This window comes from Lutjanus erythropterus, chromosome 15 (genome assembly GCF_056507025.1).
Source record: "Lutjanus erythropterus isolate fLutEry1 chromosome 15, fLutEry1.hap2, whole genome shotgun sequence".
Classification (NCBI taxonomy): domain Eukaryota; kingdom Metazoa; phylum Chordata; class Actinopteri; order Lutjaniformes; family Lutjanidae; genus Lutjanus; species Lutjanus erythropterus.
The window spans coordinates 33,174,606-33,188,383 of record NC_139331.1 but is presented as its reverse complement, the minus strand read 5'-3'; the positions used below and the strand labels follow the sequence as shown (position 1 = coordinate 33,188,383).

The window sequence follows — 13,778 nt, the reverse complement described above, 5'->3', positions numbered from 1 at the left end:
GGGTCCTGCATCCTGTTGGGTTTATTTCACAATAATGACCTGCTCAGTATACGTTATCCCTTAGATAAACTAATTGTTTTGAGTTTTAATTCAAGTTTAGAAATAAACTTTTTTGCAGACCTATAACCTTTTGCTGACATAATTTGTCATTTTTGGAAAAACTTGATTTTTTGAGTGTGAAAAACATAAAATTCTGTACTTCCAAAAATTGTTGATAAAACTCTTTATAATAAATAAGAGCTCTTTTTTTTTTTTTAAATTAAAAATGTTCAGCTCATTTCATTCTTTCTGTGAGTCTATTCTGGACATAAACTGGATCTGAGATATGAACAGAATGATGCAGCGATACAGAGGTAATGATGGACAGCAGATTAAAGTGAGTATCCAGTTAAACTCCTGCACTAGAAATGTATTATCTCCTCCTCCTTTAAGCTCTCTGTTGTAGTCTCCATCATTGACAAGTGCCAAGGTCCACTTAAACCGAGGCCCTGCCGCAGTTTTCTGTCTGGCTGCCGTGTGTGGAACAGACGGTGAGTTTTGGCTGCAGCGTCTCTCAAAAGAGCCACTTAGTGTCGCTCAAATGAGTCACTTAGTGTTTGGCACAAACCCTCTGGACCTCTCTCCTTAGACCTCGTCCATTTGATCTGAGTGAAAGTTTAACCGTCGACCACAGTGGACGTCCTGCTGGGTCAATATGTTAATCGTTTTCAAGTCAATTGTACTTTTTGTTCCTTAGCAGAAAAAAAACCCTCCCTCTGGATCCAAGAATAGTTTTTCAAGTACAAATGATTTCTAGGCAACATAATGGCTTAACATCCTTGTGTTTTCACTATTAGTATTTGTGCTGTTAAGAGTTTGCCAGAGCTTAAAGGGATAGTTCAAATCTTCTGAGCAGCAAAACATATTTAAGCCACCTAAAAAGACATACGTTTAAGTGTATGCTATATTTAGAATATTTTCACCGCTTTACCCTGCTGTCAGAAAGCCTTTCCCGATGGTAAACTTAAGGAATGTCGCTCATCAAATGCTCTCTTCCTGCCACCAGACTCCTTCGACAAAAACAGCAATTTTACCTTGCAGAACACAGGAGTTGCTGGTCTATCACAGCCTTGATCGCTTAGTTAGTTTGTGTTATTGTGTGACTTTGGTGTTGGTTTGGATTCGCCAACACATTCACAAACAAACTAATTAATCAACCAGCAACTCCCATGTTCTACCAGGTAAAATTACTGTTTTGTTAAAGGAGTCTGGTGGCTTTGGAAAGGGTAATATTTGGCATATATAATGTAGTTTTCCCGTTGGAAAAGGCTGTCTGACGGCAAAGTAAAGGCGGTGAAAATATTCTAACTATAGCGTACACTTAAACTGATGGTGATTTTCTTTAGTCTGGCCGTTTCTTAGCTGGTTAAAACACGTTTTGCTGCCGACCCTGTCCACAGCAGCACATTGCTTAGCTTCCTACACTGGTAATCCTGCTGTTTCTCCAAACTGGGGATGTGTCGACCACCGTCTACTGTAGGTAATACACTGACTGTGGATAATCACCTCATACAAGCCCTCTTCAACTATCCCTTTAACACTGATCTGCATGGGGAATAATAAGATAATAATAACAGTGAGAAACACAGCACCTACATGGCAGATATCACACACAACAATAAAGTTTGTTACTTTTCTTGAACCTCAGAGCTTTATTTCATTCCAGCAGTAATTCCAAATGATGCAAGTTTATCACATGGCCGCCATGACGACAAACGGTGAGAGAGGGTTTGATGTTTTGTTCTCTCGGACTGGTCCAACTACTGTCAATCACACTCAGCCTGGCTGTCAGTCACAATAAGCCACACCCATAGTGCCTCGGCAGCCACTGTGGTGTTTTAACGCTTTGCAACAAAACTCAATTAAATAGCAACAGAAAAATAACGATAGCAGCTACAATGTTTAACTCAATTAACACAGTCAAACATTAGTATTTAGTAGTGTCTGTCTGTAGTCTTACCTTTGTTTCTTTTACATTTGTTCATTCATAGAATTCAAAGCCTGACATTTGTCTGATAAATAATTTTTACACTGATGCCTCTGACTTGGCCATTGAGGAACTCAATGCATATAAAAAACAAACCTCTTTAAAAGAAATCTACAAAATATAAAATAGCATCTTCCTGTATCTTCCTGGCTACAGCCAGTCACTGCATGTTGGCATTTTGGAGCATTTCAGTCGGTTTGTTTTCGCTACATTTAGTGCAAGACCTTCAATTTCCCCAAATCCAAAACCGCTTTTTTTTTTTTTTTTTTTTTCAGAAACTGTAGAGAGCAGATTAAAAAAAAGAAGATAAATAAATAAAAACATAAATACATACTGTAATGCTGTCTCATAAACAAGCTATCAAAGCAGTTTCATGAGCAAACCCTCTCTGGTGGGGACAACATGATGAATAATAGCATACTCTGTGGTGTCTTTACCTCGGAATGATGACTTCTTTTATGCATGTACATGTGAGCAGTTCAAAGTCTGTGATATGTTTATAGGCTAAATGTACGTTCACATGTGTCATCAAATGCAATATGTTCAAAATATATGTGCAGGCCTCTCTCCTATGGGGCTTAACACCATTTATAATCTCACCTTGTCAAATTTACAGCCAAAACATCCTAAAACCGATCACATTGTGTGGAGAACGTTGTGTGTTTTCATATATAAACTCTGCATGAACCCTGATACAAGTGTGCGTCTGTGTGTGGTCACCAATCAAAGTGCATGGTGAGAGGAAGTGACCTGCCCCTCGAGACAGACAGATTGATAGCACTGTTGGCTCCAGGCTGTCAGTGCTGCATCCCTGTAATCTCTTTGCTATAAACTTTAAACCTTTTGCAGACTAGCGTTGCAGCTGTCCTCTCTGGTAACAGGTTAGAATAAGTCGAGGCTGCTGGGCCCTGGTCCAGACAGGTCTGGGTTAAGTGTCCTTTGCTAGTACGAGTTTGGGAAGCTAGGCTGTGCAACAACATCGTCATGGATATGGACAGCCGCAGACAGGATGGGAGAATTATAGGGAGGGGGACTGTAAAAAATAAAATAAAGGGGGGAAACGGGGATTATGACGATAATAATCAGGTAGGTTAAAGGGTAAGACGTAGGGACAGGTTGATGAAGGTGATGAAGGGAGGACGAAGAGTTCAGAACTCTTCCTGGTCTCCCTGTGCCCCTTCGTCAATCTCATCATCGTCTGGTGGTGCAAATCCCTCCTGCAAAAGAAGGCTGAGGTCAGTGTATGCTATAATAAGCAGTCACAAAAGTCATAACTTTTGTATTTTAGTCAATTTATTTAATTGTTGTTCTATCAGGCACTGTTTCAAGCATTTACTCCTTATAACCTTTGCTCTAGTGTTTTATTCTTATGTTACTGTAATTTTTGAACAACCTCTGGCAAAAGAATTTTTATTTTATTTTATATATTTTTATGGATTTTGAGCCCATTAAATCTGTTCTTGTTGGTGTTGTTGAGGCTGACCACCACCCGGGGCCAAAACTAAATTTTTGGCTCTGCTGCTTATAGCAGGTAAGAAGATTTACTAGCTAAAAATGTTTTTTACTGGACATAGAACTGCATCATGAGCACATTATTTGAACACAAATTTGATTCACTGGTTGTAAACATTAAGGGTCACATTATTCTCAGCCAGTACACATAAAAAACACAGAGATGTAAACACGGCACTACGCTGTGATTACAAATTATTTACTGGTCACCTAAACGGTAATCCCAATTCATTTTTCTGCCACTCACTCTCACTGTGAAAGTATAAAATTCTCTCTGGATGCATGTTCTCCGTGTGTGTGATGTGACTGTATTCACCTCTGTAGCGTACAGTGTATCCATGATTTGACTGAGAGTTGGGTTGTTATCGTTTTCGTGTTCCTGGCAGATGAGCTCGATGTCTCTCAGCTTTCCGAAGTAGAAATCCCTCTCCTTCTCCAGTCCCTCTACAGTCAGCTTCATATCCAGCAGCTATAAACAAAGACAGCAATAAAGACAATTAATATACCTAAAAGAAACGTGAGAAGATATAATATTGTGGTTTATGGTTTAACCTAAAGATATCTCAAAAAAGTCTGTAAATTTGATGTCATTCAAATGAAAATGTATGTTGTATTACAGCATCAAATAATGCAACTTAATTTACTTTAACAGACTTTAAAAAAGATTAACAGCCCGTAACAATGTGAGAATATGTTGAGTCAACCTGTTTTCATCATGGCACAGACTGGGCACAGTGACCTTGTGTTGGTATTTCATAATTAGAGAGCAGTGTTGGGCCAAGCGGAGACCATTTGGCATTCTCAACATGACACTGTGCGTGCCAAAAAGCGTCCTCAAAGTGAAACGAGCGTCACAGCGCAATTCTGACAAACGTCCAAACCGCCAGCACCTTCCTGAACACTGAAGGGTTCCATTAATCATGCAATTTAATGTGAGACCTGCACAGGGAAGCAGGTATCTTGGTGGGGCGTCAAAAGTTGTTTTTATAAATGGCTGAACAGATCACACCAGAGGTACCTGCTGGTTGAGCTCTATGAGCTCTGCGTCTCCTCCATTGCGGGTCATGGGAGCGCTCCTGCGGGCTGCTGCGACGTTGATCTGCCTCTGGGGGGTGGGAACATTCTTCGGTACCGTGGGAGATGTTCTCATGGGGCCTTGAAGAAAGACACACACACACATTTATATATCCACACTTGTCTATGCATTTAGGCTGTGTTATTTTCAGTCGGCCGACAGTTATCTATGTGAGATGACAGATTCACTTCATTTAGAGATGCAACAATTAATCGATTATAAATGAATTATGAACTATTTCAATTAATAAACTTGAGTAATTTTTTAAAGAAAAAAGTAACAATTTTCTGATTCTTAAATGTGAATATTTTTTGGTTTCTTTAGTCTTCTGTGACAGTTAGCTTCACTAACATTATATATTCGTAAATGTAATCCAAAACACTCTTTTATGCTTCAAGTCTTAAGGTTTTTCATTCATGTGTAAGTACAGTGTTGCATATTGGGGTGTGATTATTGTCAAACAGATTTGAGAGTGCAGAAGTAGTGGGGCTGAACAGATGCAGTGTAGAGACTGATGAAGGATTTCAGGTTATTGTTGTTGTGCTGCCAATGCACACACAGAAAACAACCGCCATGATTACCCCAAAGCTAAACTGACTTCTAACTTAAAAGCCAAGTCCTAACCGTCAATAAGCCCTTTCAAGAGAAGACGACCAGAATGTTCTCAATTTGCAAAATTTTTCTCAGCCTCAAGGCCTTAAAAAAGCTTTTTTTGTTTAAGGAGGCAAAGAAAAACAACAATGCCTGAATTTTTGTCACATTCTTTTACTGTGGTATTAAATTAGGGATTGATCGATTGAATTGTGGAAATTCACTAGCATTGGTTTCAAAACGTTTGGTATTGGAACATCCATATTTTGTCCGATTTATTTTTAACTAGTCTATAACTTGACATCATGTAAATGAGGGCAACCTGAATGATTCTTTGAGTTTAAATAAAGGTTTGAAATGAATTGAAGTAATTACAGAGATACAACCAGAGCCCCTAATACCACACACAACCAGCAAGAACAGATCAATCCAAGTAACTCAGAGTTTAATGGAGGTAAGACACTCTGGAAGCACTGACAAGCACACACACATGCTGGATGCAGGTGAGGTTACCTGAGCGTGAGGGTCTTTTAGGTTTGTGGAGAATGGGTTCGCCTGGGTTAGAGGTGGGGATGTGGTTGCATGAAGAGGTGAGGGCAATGAAATAAAGCTTTTGAGTTCACATACAGCTGATTGTATCGGACACACACTATTATACCTGGAGGCGGCGTTCCCTCCTGGCCCTGCCGTATCAGTAGAGGGTCGTATTCTTTCCCGTCATAGTTGGCATCAAAAAACTTCTTAAACCACTGAAGGAACTCAAAGTTGTCCTGGAACTTCCCCTTCACCAGCCTCTCCACAGGGATGATCTGAGAGAGAGACAGAAGAAAACGAACAGAGGGGAATGAAGTGCTGTAGACAGATTTCACAGAGCTGTTACGGTCTATATGATGTTATTTAAAGAGCAGCAGCTGCAGACGGATCTAAAAAAAAGTTCTGGAAAATGACAAAGTACTGCAAAGGGAACAGAGGGGCAAGCTTGTGATCAAAAATTTGGGGATAAGATGATAACTACACATTATTATTTTGGGGCATCTCAGTGGCCATCTTTAAGGCTACGTTCACAGTGCAGGCCTTAGTGCTCGATTCTGATTTATTGCTCAGGCCTGATTTTTTCTTTTTGGCATGTGGCTCTGAAATGAGGCATCATAATCTGCGCTGTGAATCGGTCCAGAAGGTATTGACTGTATAGGAACCAGTGCCATGTTAGCACCAGATTTCGGAACCCTACCCTACTTATTTCTGTCACACTGACTGCAGTTAAAATAAAGACATAACTACCTAAAGAAATAATTAAAACAAGGAACTATTTTTTCAACTATAAGTTTCCATTAAAAACTTTCTTTTGTAACTCCTCAGCTATGCAGTACATGTTGCTAGAGGTGTCTTTGACCAGAGAGCTTCACTCTGAAAAAGGTTCACAAGTAAAAGGATCAAGTTATGAAAACTGTAATGTAGCATTTTTACACACACGTATTGATATCATAGTAAAGGGGTTATGTCATGATAGTAATTCTTTTATTGCTCGTGCTTCTTAAAGGTCTCTTCCTTCTCTTTGTCTTTGATGTATTTCATCTCAACTTCCATATTGTGTGTGTGTGTGTGAGTGTGTGTGTGCTCTCACCTTGTCCACATTCATTCTCTTGAATGCAGCCTGTAAGACCTTGAAATTGTGGATGTATTCGTGTTCCAACTTGGCATTGAACTTGACTTTTTTCAACAATATGCACCCTGGGAACAGCATGTCCATGAACTGACAGTAAGCAGCACCTGGGAACAAAAATACACACACACAGATTCACTTTCAGAGCTAAATAAACATTTTGAATTTACCTACAAGCTCAACATAAACAAACTGTGTGTGTTTACCTGAACCGAGCTGCTCGATCTTTGTGTAGGTGAGCTGTAGAGAGTCGTTTACCCACGCCAACATGTCATGACGACTCAGGTTCTCTATGGTCATAGAGGTGGAGTAGACATTCACCGCCATCCTCCTGCTTCACAACAACACACACACAGACACGTGCAGAGATATTACATGCAACAGCTGAATGGTGGATGATAATGAAGGCTGATAACTTTTAGATTAAATAGATTTGGTTCTTAATTTTGAATCACACATTAGAAACTTAACTAAAACTTCATTTTATCATCCTGAGAACATCGCCAGCGTGCGACAGAGACACTAATGCATGTTTCTATTACCTGCATAATTGACTACTGTGATGTTTTACCTTCTGGTCTTCCTAAAAATAATATAGCTCAATTACAATTACTACAAAACTCAGCTGCACGTGTTCTGACAAGGAACAGAAAGAGAGAACACATTACACCAACTGATTTGAGGATCCTTTTATTGGTTTATAAAACAGTCTTGGTCCTAGCTGTTTATCAGACTTGTTTTGATCTTATGAACCTTCTCGAACCCTCGGGTCTTCTGGTAGTGTCCTTTTAAAAATCCCCAAAGTTAGAACAGAAACCCACGGTGAAACATCCTTTTATTACTACGGTCCACGAACAGCTGCCTGAAGACCTGAGGGCAGCAGAGACTGGTGATAAACCTTTTTAGTCTAATTTAACTTTACTTATTTATTCATTTAATGACTATTCATTTATACATTTTAGCCTGTTTTACTGTTTTTCTCATTGGTATATAATCTTCTTAGTATTAACGTTTTTATTTTTATGTTCTGTATTGTTCTCCTTTAAACACTTTACCTTTTATTTTTGGTTTTACTCATTTCAACACATATCACACATTTTAGTATTTTATCATTTTACTTCTAAGCTACAGTTTGCAGTTTTTATTTATTAATGGATATTGTTTTATCATTGTGTTACATTTTGTTTGCTTGAAAAGTGCTGCACAGTTGGACTGACTGAGTGACTGCTAAGTGTTTGCAACTATATCTGTAAATTTACTCATTTAAAAATACTAAGCTTTGCATACATAAGATGTGTATGCATTCTTAAATATATTCTTAAATATAAAATACAGCTATAATGCTATGTAACTGTAACTTTTCAAGAAAATCCACTCTTTCCAAGATTGGACTCCCAGTCAACCGTGACTCAGCTTGTTAAACTTGTGACTAACCCACAGCTCACCTCTGTGACGCCTCTGTTATATTTGTAATTACTCTATTTTATGCTTTATTTCTCTCACTCTTGTTTTTTCCATAATAATTCATTTTTATTGATAAATGCCTCATATTACAGAACGTCTGCTGCTTTTTTCAAGTATGTTATTATTGGTTTGTCTATGTAATGTTCACGGTTATAGCTTGGTTTTCACACTTTTCTTACTATCTTTCTTATTTTTCAGATAAGAGTGATAAATCGGTCATATTTGTGTAGCATTTCTGTCTGTATCTTCATGTTACAGCCTTGCATCTGTTATGCTGCTTTATGTTAAAAGTGAAAGGTACAGAAAAACAACTCAAAGATCAAAGTGACGGAGGAGATGTCAGATATTATTCCAGGTTTGCTGGGATGAGGTGAGCTGTGTGACTTCTGTCTCCATTTAAACTTACAAACAGATCGACTGCTTCAGGGGAAAGAGCTTTTCTGACTCTGTGTTGTATCCCCTCTAAAGCTGTGGCGATCATATGATGCAAATTATTTCAATAAAGATAAGAGAGACAAAACAGCAACAAAGTTATGAAAGAACTGGTGAAATGTGACAGGAAGCATGTTATATTTAGAAAATAAACTTCTGACTCCAATTAATCTCCTTTTGAAGAAACACAGACTTCATTAAAAAGAATTATGAAGTGCAACCATCACATTTTTTTCATTAAAATTGTAGAATCACTTAATCCACTCTCTGCATCGATACAATAAGAGAGGAGTCATATGCAGTATTTTATATTACTGTTGAACATTTAATTCTCTTTTACTTTTGTAGTACAAAACAAAAACTACTCACCTGTGCTGGGTGTGTGTTGGGTGTGAACTGTTCAAATCTGGTTGTGGTGGACCACCTTATAGAAAGACCTGGAGACAGAAACCAGTATTGTGTAGATCAGTCTGGCTACTGTGCAGATAATCAATCATTAAAATTACTTTACAGGCAACTCTAAAAATCTAAGTTGTTGTTTTTTTCTGAAAATCACTGACATTTGTCTTTGTATATTCTAGAACTACACAATTAATCAGAATTTTACAGAAAATTACAATACAGCTTACTTTTCAAATCCCAAGAGATACAACATTTGTTAAAGGCCAAATGTGGGTCAAAATACTATTTTAAATTAAACATAGTCATGCTGCAGAGATGTCCTGGCATGCAAATCATATTCTACAGACGACATCTTTGTTTGGTGCAGATATCTGCAAAAATCACACCATTCATTAAACTTATTTTTATATGTTTTTCAATGAAAATGAAAACATGCGTTCCTCTATACCTGCCTTTCTAATGAATGGTCAGAGTGGTCTAATGTCCTGCTCAACAGCACCTCCCCAAGGTAGCCAAGTGAGACACACACACCTGAGATGAACTAGCAGTCAGTCACTAGTTCACCTGTGAGGCCACTAATCTCTGTCACAGTTAATCCTTTTAGCCCAGGTTCAACATGCTGTAACCAATCATAGTTCACGAAGGCAGCTGAGATCACCAGCAGGTGTATCCAACAAACACAGAAACCAATACAGTTCTGATTCATCACACTGAGATAAGGACAAATCCAACAATAACAAAGCATTTTTCTGGTGAACCAACTGCCTCCAAAATAAACATCATACAGGATGTTGTGCTGGACAATCACTTCCTGCCTGCAGGGCTACACAGAGGTAACACTGTCCACCAGGAAAATGCTGCTAATCTGGTTGCGGTTGCAGCTACTCTTCATGCTGGTTTTGATGGATTCACACAGTGTCCTTTTACCTCACAAATCTACCTTTTTGAGTGACCTGTAGATTAGAAATTGCAAAATCAAAGTCACTAAAGGCCTATTTGTATAAGAGTTAATTTTTCTCCCCGACTTTCTCGTCCATTTACGAAACAAACTGCACACACAGTGCTACAAACAACTGTCAGGTTACTAAGACCTCTTTAGATACTGGTATGTGAAAGACAAACCCTCCATTAGTAGCAATAACTACTGGCTATTCAGTAAGGCTGAAACAACTGTTGAAACTTTTATTTAATCGACAGAAAAATGTTTTTTTTTAAATCAACAAATATAAGATGATTGCAGCCCCTAAAATTGCAGACTTCCTGCTTTAGTTTGGTGGTATAATTAATTTCTTTTAGTTTTTAACTGTGATATCACCAATGACTCTGGGAACATGTGAAGAACATTTTCAAACCATTAATAGACAGAACTATTTTAAACCATTAATTGCAGCCCTAATTGTAAGATCAATACTTTACAGACGAACAAGACTTCCCCGGTTTTGTTTAAGTTGTTAAAAAATGTCTACAGTTGACTCAGAGTTTGTCTATTATATTAGTTATGATGATCATTTATTATTTATACATGCCATGAGGATAGTGTCAGTTGTTTATAATAAGAAGCATGATTACACTTTAATTTAAGAGTGCAACCCTAAACCTGGACTTTCCCAACTGACAGATCCTATTTCCAGAACGTTCCCCAGATGTTCAACACATCACGCCACTTTTTTTTTTTTTTTTTGCATCTGAGAAAATGCATTGGCAACTATTCTGATAATCAAATCAATTATTTTTAAGCACAAATGCAAAAATAAAACTCCTCAAATGTGGCTCTTTTCTCAGTCTTTATTATATTAAATTGAATATATTTTGGGGTTGGGTTTTGGCCATTGGTCCAATAAAATAATTCTAAATTTTTCGACTTGGGCTGCTGGAAAGTTTGATGGACCTTTTATTTTATGATATTATTTATTTGTAGACCAAATGATCAATGAGGGACATAACAGACAGAGTCATTAATAATGAGAATAACCACTGCGACACTAAATGGAATAGTTTTTCTTCTTTTCAGCTATCAGAATTTGTGACCCTGTCTAAACACTATGGAGGAATCATCGTAACCACCAGCAGTTGTTATTAAAAGAAAGTAGGCTATGTGGTGAAGTATAATAAAACTGATATGATGTAACACTGTCTGTGTGTGTAGTGTGTATGTGGGTTACAACTGCATTTCATTGTGCAATCTTGTATTATATAATGACAATAAAGCTAAACCTTTAACCTTATCAACACTGTAGTGCTGCCATATCACAGTACTAACAGACTGTAAAGCTGTTAAATAAAATGAGAAGAACAGGAGATTGACACACTTCTGCACATACAAGTACAAAGCAGCTCCAGAATCAGGGGCATTATAATGAATTAATTAAATGATTTTAATTTTAGAGTCGACAAACGTCAAATGTGCCCTTCCAGAAAAGTAGGAGTTTCATGTCGAGCTTGTTAAACATTACATAAAAGTTTTACAAATTAATTAGTAAAAAAAAGCCTGAAACCAGGCACATCACAGGTCTCAATAGTAAGGACTGTTTGTTTGACCTGGGAAAGTAAAACATCCTATCAGATAATCAGATAGAGAGATAGATGCTTTTATTGTTGCATAAACACAACAGAATTTAGTTTGGCAGTAATCCACTCCACTTAGCAGCATATAAGTAAATGTAAAGGAACAAGAATATAGATATACATTTCCCACTTTTCTCCATTTTTTTTCATAATAAACTTAATATTTTGGGGTTTTTAGAGAGACAAAATGAGACATTTAAAGACATCGCACTGGACTTTGACACACCAAAATGGACATTTTTGACTATTTTCTGACATTTTATATATGTTGCAGCCCTACATTAAACATGCCAATTATCTTTAGTCTTTGTTGTGATTTAATAACCACTAATAAAAGAATTAGTGTGGGGGCAAGTAAAATTTACTTCAGGCAAGTAGTAGCCATGTTGTTGAACCCTGTTCATAACTGAATCTGACAAGTCCCTCAGAGTCTTAAATTGTTCTCATAACAGTATTAAGACATTGCAATTGCAATGCAAATAATTGCATTATTCACAACTATTCATATCATGCAACTATCAGCTTGTATCCTTTAAAACCAAATCTCTGAGCAATTATCCATTTTGCAGGGCAATATTTCTTTTAATTATTTTTTTTTTATCTTAGTATAATGTTACATGCTATATATGTAGTATATTTACTCAATTTTTCTATACCATTATCTATATATTTAAGTGAAAAGAGTTTCTAGAGTATAATGTTTGTGTGTATATTTATGTTTATATTTTTTTCATTCGTATTTTTATTTATCGTTCATTCTTTTTCGTTCAACCTGTAACGAGTGGATTTCCCTGTTGTGGCCACTATAAAGTTAATCTTATATTAAAAATAAATATATTTTCTAAAGCAACTAAATATTAATCAAGGTACATCTGAACAAATGTTTTCTGACTACCAGCACTTTGAAAACTTATTTAATACGGAACCTATTTCAGATTTACAAAATGAGAATAAAGGCGAAATACGTTTATAATAACTGATGTAAATACAACGTTTTTACTTAACTGGTTATAACGAATCTCAAACTCTTTACAAACATCGTTTTTTTTTATTGTCCTATTAAGACAATTAATTTAACCACCAGTAAAATGCCTTTTCAGGTTGACAGTTACTGTACCAGAAGGCACTCTGGGTCAGCAGATACAATAACGTTTTTCGGTGCAAGCGTTATAAAAGTACGTTATAACCGCTGTAGTTTAACCCTCGTGCGTCTGTTTAGTGATCCAGCCTGGTGCCAGTCAGTTTCACGGCTCAGCCCGTCTGTTGTGACAGTTGACGTTAGGTCGGTCGGTGCGACAGGCACTGCTGCGTCTGTGTGTGTGTGTGTGTGTGTGTGTGACTGTATTGTCATGCTGCTAGCTCCAAGCTAACTAGTTACACTGCTAATATTACACTGCGACTGGCTGTTATTGTTGTTGAATTTAGAGACTTTATTTCACCCCAGCGATGTTAATGAACTCAAAATACATCCAAGCGGAACTGAAAACGAGACTTTCTTCTCTCCTGACGTTTACTGTTACCCCCCTCTGAAGGCCTTTTCAGTAACACACACACACGCACATTACCAGTGAGAGGATAACTGTCACCACCCGGATCATATAAGTATTTATCTGAGACGTAAATTAAACAAACCGTTAAATAAACTGATTTCAACCGTAAAGAAACACATTTTAAGTTAAGTTGAGTTAATATTACTCACTGAAGTCCGACAGCGTCCCTCTCTCAGCCGTCCCGTTGTGTCTGCTCCGCTGATGGGCTTTTCCGTTGCTATAACCCCGACTGTTGCCTCAGCAAGCTGCGCGAGACTGCGCTCACCTAAGCCGTTGGCAGTGCGCATGCGCAGCAGAGTTGCAGGATTTTTGTATTAAGTTTAGTGAAGCTGGAGTCCCGGGAGCAGCCATGATGGAGAAGAGGTGCAGCGGCGTGACTGCGGCTCAAGTTTGGTGATTGAGGTGACCCACAGTTAGTCTTCTTTTAAAGCACATCAATATTATATCATCAATTTGATTCGCGAAATTACACATTCTCGCATTAAACAAAACTTTTGA

At 37.6% G+C, this 13,778-nt stretch overlaps 1 protein-coding gene across 3 annotated transcripts; it reads right to left on the bottom strand.

Moving 5' to 3' along the window:
* Window positions 1–1,982: 1,982 nt before the first annotated feature.
* Window positions 1,983–13,556, bottom strand: LOC146314726 (microtubule-associated protein RP/EB family member 3-like). Of its 3 annotated transcripts, none has more exons than XM_084737646.1 (9): window positions 13,430–13,556; window positions 9,133–9,200; window positions 7,074–7,201; window positions 6,829–6,974; window positions 5,863–6,013; window positions 5,718–5,759; window positions 4,557–4,693; window positions 3,855–4,007; window positions 1,983–3,243 (listed from the first exon to the last, which is right to left on the bottom strand). In XM_084737646.1, the coding sequence occupies exons 3-9, from the start codon at window positions 7,192–7,194 to the stop codon at window positions 3,175–3,177; spliced, it is 819 nt and encodes a 272-aa protein (XP_084593772.1). In that variant the 5' UTR covers window positions 7,195–7,201; window positions 9,133–9,200; window positions 13,430–13,556; the 3' UTR covers window positions 1,983–3,174. The 3 variants fall into 3 exon arrangements, with proteins under 3 accessions (XP_084593772.1, XP_084593773.1, XP_084593774.1); XM_084737647.1 differs by having other exon boundaries at window positions 7,074–7,198; XM_084737648.1 differs by lacking the exon at window positions 5,718–5,759 and having other exon boundaries at window positions 13,430–13,549.
* Window positions 13,557–13,778: the final 222 nt, after the last annotated feature.